Here is a 10,915-nt window from a genome sequence, read left to right as displayed (position 1 = left end):
CCCCAACATAAGGCTTTTTCCTGACCTTTGTGATTTTTTTACCGTTCTCTGGGGCAGCACGTTTCCTCAGCCCTTACTTTCCTCTCAGCCTCCTCCTGTAGGATGATGGACACAACTCCGGGGCTGAAGCTTGGCAAATCAAGGCTTGCCGATCTCTAAATGGAATCCATCGTTCTCACTAGAGAAGGAGAAAATAAAGTTCCAGGACTTTCCCGCCTCATCAGTCTCTCTCTTCCCCCACTCTCCCGGGAGGATAAAAATAGCCACCTCAAAAAAAAAAAAAAAAAAAAAAAAAAAAGCCGCCTCCCAGGGCCTGCCTGCGGGAGCAGCAACTGCGCTGGGAAACTGGGCCTGCTCCGGGAGTAGCTGCGCAGTGAGGCGCGGGGCGGGTTGGTGGCGGGGGTCAGGGCGCGGACCTGCCCGCAGGGGCGAGGTGAGCCGGCCAGGAAGGGACGCTCCACAGTCCCAACCAAGAGGGGGAGCACCTGGAGCAAGTGTGAGCGCGACGGTGGGTGCTCACATAAGTGCACCCCGAGACCTGGAGGTCCGCGCATGGGCTCGCTCATTCGGCAGCGTTTAGAAAAGCCGAGGTGTATCCGCGATTCTTACCCTCTTTAGAGGGCTAGGACTCGGTAGAACAAATGATGAAACGTACCTAGAGAAACACAGACACACACTACTGCACACCACAGGTTAACAACCCCAGATGAGGGTTGATAATGGGGACTCAGAACGACCGTAAAAAGTAAGAATTCGTAACGTGTAAGGGTAAGGTTACTAAAGTTCGCTGAGCAGGATCTTTTGGGAGAATAAATGCATACAGTATTTACCCATGGGAAGTGATACAGAAATCGTAATGGTGACCTCCGATGGGGGGGGGATAAAAGGTGCTTTCTATTTTTCACCATTTTCTCACTCAGAAAAATCAGGTTTCTCTGTTGCTACCAAAGCGGCTGCATCCAGGCATTATCCTGGATCTGGGGATCCCACTCAGTGGCAGCCCGGCCCGGGCCTAACTGCCTGGACTTTGTGTCGCGCGCGGGAAGAGGCGTGTGTTACAGACAACAGGCGAGCAAACATCAGGCTGGTGACAGCATGGGACGAGGACGGGCTCCTTTTAAAGGGTGCCCAGGGAGCCCACGGACGACCGCAGCACTTGAAACCCAAAGCGCTCCCAGCCTGGCCGCCGCCAGCAAGGAGCTGACGGTGCGTGCGTGCGCGGTCTCGGGGCGGCGGCGGCGCGCACGGGCGCGCCTCCGCGGCCAGCCCCCGGCCCTAGACGATGCCGCCGAAGCGGCGGCGGCGCGCTCCGGCGGTCTGAAGCGGCGTCCGGCTGCCACGGGCCGGCGGCGCGATGACCTGGACGGCCGCCCCCGGCTCGGGGCTGTGAGGGGCTCGGGGCCGGGGGTGGGTGGCGGCGGCGCGGCGGGCGGCCAACGCTCCTCCTCGGCGGGCGGCGGCGGCGGCGGCGGCCATGCGGGGCGGCGCGGCCGGGGCCGCGGGGCCGGGGCCGCCTCCCTGGGACCCGCGGCCTCAGGGCCCCGCCGCCGCCGCTGCTGCTCCTGTTCGCCCTGTTGCCGCTGCTGCCCACGCCGGACGCCGCCGCCGCCCCGGCCCCGCGGCCTCCCGCGCTGTCGCCCGCGAGCGCGGGGCCCAGCGTAAGCCTCTACCTGAGCGAGGACGAGGTGCGCCGGCTCATCGGTGAGTGGGGCCGTCTGCGTCGGGGTAGGCAGGTCGGGCCGGATCACGGCTGTTTCCGGCCGTCCGCGGCCCGGCCCGAAAGCAGGCACCGCGGCCAGGTAGCGTCCCAGCACCCGGGGTCGTCTCGGGGCCCCGGCCTTTGCCCCGTGCCTTGCCCCGTCCCAGCACCCGGGGTTGTCTCGGGGCCCCGGCCTTTGCCTGCCTTGCTGGCCAGGAGGTGTGGTCCCTGCCCGGTCCCCGGACGGGGTCAGCCTTCCGGCCTACCCCCTACGTCCTTGCTGTCCCGCCGAGACAAACCGGGAATCCACCCGGTTCCTTCTTCCCCGCAGCCTCTTAGGCTTTTCGCTCTATTCCCTATTCAAAGCGCCCAAACTTTTCTTCGGTGATGCATCAAGTTCCTTTGACCCTTCCTAGGCGTGTCATTGTAGGGCCCTGGATTTTGGATATCTCGAAGTCCACGTTTTATTTAGACCAAGCCTGCTAACCCTTGGCTGTGGTTTTGATGCCCCAGTAGAGGCCACAATACTGTGCTCTCACTTTCTGGTTATCATACTTGTTTTTAAAATTGAGGTGAGGGGAGGGGAGAAGTTAGAGGGGCACTGCATGTTCATGGCAGTCTCCAAGTCTTGTGACGGATAAGCATATTTTTAAATGGAGAATGAATCTCCGGGTAGCAGATCTGCTAACTTCTTCGGTATCTTTTCGGTTCTTGTCTTGGATGTGCTGGACTGTGGACCGATTTGTATTTCAGGGCCACTCTCCTACTCTGAATACCTTGTAAGGAAAGGAGAACTAGCTTTGGGTCAGTTGGTTGTTCGGTTCCACCTAATTAGCTTTGTCGTTTGGGGAATTAATTTGAAAAATAATGGTGTTTTTGTGCTGAGACTGTGGATTCTGGAAATGAGCCCTTAGAGGTCTGATAAAAATGGCCCCAAATGGGAAAGTCTTTGGTGTTAAGGATATTTAGATATTCTTTGTGCGTTAGGCTTTCTTTTGTGTGTTGTGGCACAAAATAACATTTATTTAATCTCAGGTTTGTGGTACATCTGAGTGATGGTGTTTGTTTTTTTTTTTTAATCATCCATTATCTGTCAGTTTTAGTTTTTTTTTTAAGTTTATAAGATTTTTTTGAAGTCGACTCAATGTTGGAATGGTATTGCTTTTAGCAGTCTTGTTTAGACATTGTTACATGTATGGTTTGTAGTCTTTAATCAAAGAAGAATGCTGTGTTTTTGTAATGTTCTGCCCTTCTTAATCCTCTTTTTAGTCTAGTTGAATTAGCTAAATTTAGTTGAGATGAATTAAAACTGAAAATTATGTTAATACTTGGAGCACAAGACTAAAGTTAAGGAAAAATAATGCTTAAAATAGACTCCTGTCACTAATTATTTTAAAAATATTAATGCATTCTGCATGGTTTTTAAAGGTTTTTTGGTTAAAAGCTTGTATATAATTTGTGACTTTGTTTACATAAAAGAGTGCATGTTAGAAACCAGCCAGGTGGGAGTAGGGGATAGGGAGCAACCAGAGGCTGACAGTGATTGAGTGCCTGCCATTTACTGGTCCCTGCATGTTTTGTACACATCATTTCCTCTAATTTTCTTGTGACCCCGTTAAGTAGATACCATTACTCCCATTTTAGAGTTGAAGAAAGTGCGGCTTTTTTTTTAATTTATAATCATTTATAAATATATTTATAATCATTAAAAAAAATTAAACATAGTGTTGACATAGGCCACAAAGTTTTATTAAATCTAATGAAGACTTTGTTTATATAGAAGTTTTGTCATTGCTAATTAATACTTGAAATAACGTATATGTATTTGTCACCTGACTGATGAGCATCCACCTTTTGCCCAGGAATGGGCAATTGGGAGGCAGGGAGGGACGAGCCCTTCACCGATCAACTTCTGGGACATGAGGGACTTCCAGTGGTATTTTTTCTAATACAGATAGAGTTGACCTGTTAAATTTTGATTCTCCTTGCCAGATCTAGGCCCAATCTTCTTCATCCACTCTACCTTTGTAGTATTCCTTGGCTGCTCCTGGGTGGGGAAGAACAAGTGGGTAAGACTCAGATATGTACCAGGCATCTTTTTTTTTTTTTTTTTAAGATTTTATTTATTTATTAATTTTACAGAGAGAGACACACAGTGAGAGAGGGAACACAAGAAGGGGGAGTGGGAGAGAGAGAAGCAGGCTTCCCACTGAGCAGGGAGCCCGATGCTGGGCTGGATCCCAGGACCCTGGGATCATGACCTGAGCTGAAGGCAGATGCTTAACCCACTGAGCCATCCAGGTGCTCCTGTACCAGGCATCTTGAGTTCTCAGACTGCCGTTTCTAATAAAGTGTTTAAGACTACTTGATAGAATAGTTTGTACTGTGTGTTTGCATCATTATAGGTTAAATGCCTCTGAAAGCTGGTCTGGGAAACTAATCATTTTATAACATTTCTAAGACGATGAGTTTGGAATTCCAAGTAAGAAACTTATAAATAGGGGCTCCTGGGTGGTTCAGTGGTTAAGCCTCTGCCTTCAGGTCTGGTCATGGTCTGGGGGTCCTGGGATGGAGGCCCGCATTGGGCTCTCTGCTCAGCAGGGAGCCTGCTTCCCCCTCTCTCTCTGCCTGCCTCTCTGCCTACTTGTGATCTCTCTCTGTCGAATAAATAATAAATAAATAATCTTTAAAAAAATAAAAGAAACTTATAAATGAACTTGATAGTGATAGCTTCATAAATTGCACTAATTGCCCTTGATATGAGAATAAGTCGTTTTAATCCAATTAATACGTGTACACAGTTTAAAAATCAAATAGTGCTAAAAGGCTTAACATAAAACACAGCAGTATCCTACCCTTGGCCCTTTTATCCTTCAGGTGCTACTCTCCAGTGGAAGTGACCATCTCATACTAGTTCTATTTATTTATTTATTTTCCTGTTTTTTACTTTCATATTTTGAAATTAATGTAGAATAAGCATTTGATTGCCTAATATCATAATTGAGCACTTGCCCTGTTCTCTGGTCCTCTCGGTATAGCTACATAACAATTTTTGGTAAAACCAACAATCAGTATTTACATTGTTGCGTATATCCTTATTTCTCACTTCTGAGTTAAATAGTGATACCAGGTTATGGGTTTTTTTTTTCCCCTATACTTTTATGTTTTCCCTGGAGCAAATAATTGACTCCAACTTTTTGATTAGTTTTTCATATATCTATGGCTACATTCCTCAAATACCTCAAGAAATATGTTCAGTGCCTTTTGATGTTGTTTTTTTTTTCCAGGTAGCACAAATCATCTCTCATTTCTCCTTGGTTTCATCTTAGAGACTCCCTGCTTGGGAGCCTTCCATCCTCTTATTCCAGTCTGGACAGTAGGATTGTTTTTCTTGTGGTATCTGTTCCCTTTCTCCTGCCTTGGAGCCTGTTTCCTGAATCATTTGTTTTCTTTTTCTTGGTTTGCTTCATTTTGCTAACAGGTATCCTCAGTAGCTTCCTAAGAAGGGATGCATGGGAGGTAAATTATTTGAGGCTTTGCATGTCTGAAGGTATCTACCCTAGATGCTTTATAGATGATTTATAGGTCCTTTATAGATAATTTGGCTACATTTAGAATAGTAGGCAAAAAGTGTATTTTTTCCCATAGTTTTGATGGCATTTTCACACTGTTTTTGGATTTAATGGTTTTTGAAGAGAAACTCAAAGCCATCTGATTGTTTTTATTTTTCTGTTTTTATTAAGGCTCAGGGTCTTTTTCTTTGGCATTCTGAAATTTATTCTTTAAAAGATTTTATTTATTTATTTGAGAGAGAGAGAGAGAGAGAGAGCACAGAGGGAGAGGGAGTAGCAGACTCCCCACTCATCAGAGAAAGCGATAGAGCTCAGTCTCAGGATCCTAAGATCATGACCTGAGCTGAAGGCAGACGCTTAACTGACTGAGCCACCCAGGCACCCCTGGCATTCTGAAACTTTATAAACTTTTGTGTGGGTCCTTCCTTCTGTTCGCTTGTTGTCTATCTTGTTTTAGTAGGCCCTTTGGATCTAGAGACTCATATTCTTCAGTTTTCCAAAATGTCTCTTACTTTGATAATTTCCTACCCTTCGTTTTTTGTTGTTTCTTTCTGAGACATCTATTGGTTTGATTACTGAATCTCCTGGAATTGATCTTCAAATACTCTTAACCTATGTTGCCTCTTGTTTATATCTTTGTATTTGGAGGTAGAAAGTATGTGGGTAAGAATTGTCTCAATTTTGTCTTCTAAACTTTTTAAAGTTTAATGATGATGTTTTTAAGTTTCAGGAGCTCTTTTTCTCTGTTTTCATTTCCACTTCAATTTCATTTTCTGTTTCCATTTTATTTATGGATGTATTGTCTTTGAGGTGTGTGTATAAGTATTTTTCATTTTTTCTGTGTGCTTAATATGTTCTTAATATTTCTTCTGCTTCCTCCAGTGTGCTTGTTCATTTCAGGGTTCTTGTTATGGTTGTTTAGATCACAAACATCTGATCATCCTTGGCTGTCTGCAATTAAGTTGATCAGGAGAGAGACTGTGTGCTGGTGGTGGTCTAGTGACTTCCTTTCAAGTACAGGTAGACTTTTCATTGCGCTTCTACCCCACAGATCCGCGCCTTCACATCTTACCTGAGAACAGTCAGCGTCTGCAGAGAAGATACTTTGAATAGCCTGCCTCTGATGTGTTTGGTAATACACTGGCTGCCTGGGTTTGGGTTATCTGGTTGAGGAGGGATGCCACCATTCAAGCTGTAGACTTTGACTTCCCTTTACAGTTCTCCTGCCTCTGTGGTTCAGTTTCTTCAGAAAAAACTTAGGGTCTTCTGTTGGATCTGGTGGCCCACCCTCAGGCTGGCCTTTGGTGCCTCAGGGGTCCTGAGGTGCAGTGACTCCCCTCTTGGAAAAGTTTGTTGAAGTGTATATTGTATATTGTCTTCTTTCCCTTTCTGTTTCTCTTTGTGGTTTAATGTCTTTGTGATTTCATTAGTATCATTCAGAGGAGTTTGGGGATGAAATGGGGATAAAGGTCAGTGGTCATTCTGCAATATATAAATGACAGTTTAGGTAGGGCTTTGAGTATTTTTTTTTTTAAATATTTTATTTATTTATTTAACACAGAGAGAGACCACAAGTAGGCAGAGAGGCAGGCAGAGAGGAGGCGGAAGTAAGCTTCTTGCTGAGCAGAAAGCCCGGTGCGGGGCTCCATCCCAGGACCCTGGGATCATGACCTGAGCTGAAGGCAGACGCTCAACCCATTGAGCCACCCAGGCGCCCCTGGGCTTTGAGTATTGAAGAGCTGTTGATGTGTAATAGGTTTTTTGTTTTTTTGTAATAATATTTAGGAGTAGTAGTTGATAACTTTTTAGAATGCTGCTGGCAGGTAGCAGTCTTTTGTCTTTCTTTGTCAGGCACAAAGGTAATTCCTGTTTTAAGTATATACTGTTATTTTCATTTTATAGATGAGGAAACAGACTCGGAGGAAGTATGTAGCTAACCCAGTTCCTTGGTTGTGGGGCATATAGTCCTGATGGAAGTCTATCTGTACAGAGGCTCCAAAAGCCACAGGGACTTTTACTCTCCATGTGGCATTACTGTGTCCCCAAGCCCAGTTTCACTGCTCTCATTTACTCTTCTTAACAGGCTGCAATGTAGTTATGTATTTCCCCATTTTTACTGGTGAGGATGTTGATTTGGGAGCCTTTGGGCAGTGAGTAAATGGTCCCCTCTTGACTCAGTCCTGCTTGAATCCAGAATCCATCTTGCCTCTTTGTCAGCTCTGGAGGAGCCGTGATTAACCAAAACATTCGAGAAGTAGAATCTGAAAGCCGGTGGCCACATGTTCGTGCTCTTGACCATAATCTGCATCTTCCCATGTTCCTGCTCTAATTGTATTAGATAATAATATGTAATTCCATGTATCCTAATAATAGTTCTAATAGTATTGAGTTCCCTGGATTCCAGGGCTTGTGAAACTTGTATGTGGCTGGGGCAGTGCTAGGAGTTTGCTCCTAGCGAGATGCTGAAGGGTGAGGGCTATTGTATAAACTGGAAATGGCAGCAGTGGTGGTAGTGATAGGGACTCTGTAAGGATCAGGGGTCTTCTAAGAATAGACTATGCCTCCTGCCCATTAGATACTCACTTGGGGTAACTTGCTTTTCTATTAAAGTAAATACCCTCTGCAAGAGTTAAGCATTGTTCACATCTTATTTAAAATCAGTTAAATACAAGTTGAGATCAATGCTTCTCAGATCAGTCCAGTAAAAATCTTTGAAGCCCAATCATATTTTGTCGTAGAAAATGGTGACTCAAAATTATTAAACTCCTTTTCTCGAAGAACTCAAAATTTCGGAGGGGAGACTAACAGTTATAATGAGGACTGTAACAGTGAGATAAGAGTCATACTGCTGACTGACATAAGTAAGTTATTGTAGGAGTGATGACTTTCAACTCTAGAAAGGGGAAAGGGAAAGAGCCATAGAGCGTTTAGGGAAAGTGTTCCAGGAGCGGAGACATTTGAGCCTCCTCTTGAGGATGAGTTTGATAAGCAGAAAAGAGGAGCAGTTCTTGCCGAGTGAGAGAGCAGCATGAAAAAGCTACAAATGTATGAAAGTAGATGGGTGTGAAATCAGGAAGTAGGAAAAATCTAATGTGGCTAAAATGAGAAAAATTGGCAAAGCCAGGGCGTGGCAGAATGTAAAGCTGGGAGGTAGGTTGAGATTGGATTAGGAGTTTGAATTTCATCTCGTAGGTAATGAGGAGCTGTTGGAAGAATTTAGGAAAGGAGAGTGTACAAACAGGACTGGGTTTCAGAAAAGATGACTTTTGGCCCCAGTGGAAAGGGGGTTGGAGAAAGACAAGCTGGATTTGGGAATGGGACAAAGTCAGCCTTGTGCTGATAAGAGGGATCAACTAGGGTAGTGAAGGAGTGGGATGGATTTGTGAGGAATGTGCAGGGAGTTTGGAAAAGACTTAGTGGAGGAGACCTGACGTTAAAGCAAAGAGAGGAGTTATAGAGAATGCCAGGGTTCAGATTTGGGCTGCTGAACTGAGGGACTCTTTCCATTTGGGAGGTGGTTGAGGAAAAGAAAAATAAAATGAGCCATGTGTTCCTCTCCTCCCAGCACCTCTCTTTCCTCTTAAACCTCAGGCCAAGTGCTTGATGGGGGAGGGCAGTGAGAGGGTTCTCTCTACTGATGCGTCTGGCATAACCTGAGAGGTATGGGGTGCTTGCTGGTGAAGTCAGTTAGCACCCCGCGGCAGACTCTTAACCCTGGGCATTTTGGGTGGGGTTGGTGGCATTAATGCAGCATTAATTTGAGTCCATGTGTTCTTCATTGGGAGAGCAAGTCTGAGACATTGTGCAATTGTGGGTTTTGAGTTTTTTTTTCCCCCTTCTTCATGCTACACATGTGGGAGAACTCTGTCCAGTTATGGCTAAACCTGTCCCCTATGAGTCACATCCTGAGTTGACTAGTCAGTTCTGAAGGTGCTGCCTAAAACACTGTTTGGATTTTAAGGGTCACTTTAGAAACACATCTGAGGGAAGGTTTTTGAGCATCCTGAATTGAGAAGTTGTATGGCATTACTTTTGTGGCCTAATGCAGTTATGCCAGTATTGTGAAAAAACTTGCCAGCTGTACCTACCGAAACAAAACAAAGCAAATACTTAGACGTAAAACACAGCCTTTAGCTACCCTGAAATTATATTATACTTAAAAGTGCTTTTTTGGTGTCACCCTTGTTGATGCAAATCAGGTATAATATTTTCTGATCAAAATGTTATTAAATAACTCTCATTTATGTGTGACCTCTTAAGATGTGATGTGCCAAAACAAGTGTGTGTATATTGCTGAGTTACATAATAAATACTTAGTGAACAATTCTTTTACTGTGCCCAGCAAGCGTTACTGCTGAGTGGTAGAATATTTCTGAAAAGTAATTTCATAGGTCTCATGCTTGTTCATGAGATAAATATGTCTTGTTTATAAAGAAATACATTCTTATATAAATATGTTTTAGTTTTAGTATACCTCTTACTATATGCCAAGTACTTCACATGTGTTCTCTTTTTGTTATATCAACCATACAAAGTAGGTGGCATTGACTTTTTTTTTTTTTTTTTTTTAATAGATAAAGCTGAGGTTCTGGGAAATTACAGAATTCACAGGAGGTCACAGAGATGTCTGGGGCTTTGTGACTCCAAAGTGCATACTTTCTCTCTATGCTGCCTCTGAAGGTTAACAGTTTACTTAGTCCTTATCTCTGGAATCATCTAAGGGGCTTAAATAAAATATGGATTCCTAGACCTTTCCTGAGCAATTTATTTAGGAGATCAGAGATGGGGCTCAACTCATGACCTTTTTTGAATGTCATGTTTCACTAATTATAAGGTGTCCAGTTTTCCCATGTTTGAACATCTCTGAAATTGGAACCATTTTCCAATCAATGGTGAGTCATCAGTTAATTGACAGTTCTTTTTTATCTTTCTTAGTGGCACAAAAAATAATGGTGCAGTTTCGATTAAATGAAATATGGTATTGTAAAAGGATTGCCACCTTCCGGTTTTGGGGGGCGTAGGGGAGATACCTCTCAGAACTCTTTCAGAGTTGTAAAATTCACTGAGGGTATTTATTACTTGCTTGTGCTAATGGCTGTGTAATAATGTCCTTGCAAGGAAAGCAGATGATGGCAGTGAAATACTACCATTTAGTTTACAAGCAATAGTAACTCAGTTATCAGCTAGGAAGTTGCTGGCAAAAGAAGTATCAGTGGTTCTCAACCTCATTTTGTCAAAGTCTTCTGGCCTTTCTCTAGACAAAGGCATGGATACCCAGCTGTATTAAGTTTTATGTAGTGTGCTGACTTAGACTTTGGGGGCTTTATAGGGACCTCTGATGAAAGCTTATGGTTGTATCTTGTATCCCACAAAAGCTGATTCTGGAAGTGGGCATATTACATTCTGTATTTCATCCTGGTATTCCTTGACGTCCTCCACAAAATTTTAAAGATTTGCATACATTAAAATTTACTTAATTGTGTTGTATGAGTTTTAACAGATGTATAGTATCATGTACCCACCATTGTATCATATAGAATAAATTTACCACCCCCCAAATTCCGATTTATTTGAAATAAATTTGCTTTTAAAAATGTATTTATTATGGAAAAGTTCAAACATTCAAAAATAGAGTAATAGAATG

General features: G+C 44.0%; 1 protein-coding gene across 1 annotated transcript in view; it reads left to right on the top strand.

Annotated features, from left to right (window-relative positions):
• Positions 1 to 719: 719 nt before the first annotated feature.
• Positions 720 to 10,915, top strand: part of LOC111154966 (receptor-like tyrosine kinase) — an 86,768-nt gene continuing 76,572 nt past the window's right edge. The window contains exons 1-3 of the mRNA XM_022514924.1: positions 720 to 745; positions 921 to 1,332; positions 1,392 to 1,701. Of these exons, the coding sequence (XP_022370632.1) occupies positions 720 to 745; positions 921 to 1,332; positions 1,392 to 1,701 (748 nt within the window). The remainder of the gene's footprint in view (positions 746 to 920; positions 1,333 to 1,391; positions 1,702 to 10,915) is intronic.

The sequence above is a fragment of the Enhydra lutris genome, unplaced genomic scaffold (genome assembly GCF_002288905.1).
Source record: "Enhydra lutris kenyoni isolate GAN:26980312 unplaced genomic scaffold, ASM228890v2 scaffoldscaffold39, whole genome shotgun sequence".
Lineage (NCBI taxonomy): Eukaryota > Metazoa > Chordata > Mammalia > Carnivora > Mustelidae > Enhydra > Enhydra lutris.
Note: the sequence above shows the minus strand (reverse complement) of the source record. Positions and strands in the feature narration are given on the sequence as shown.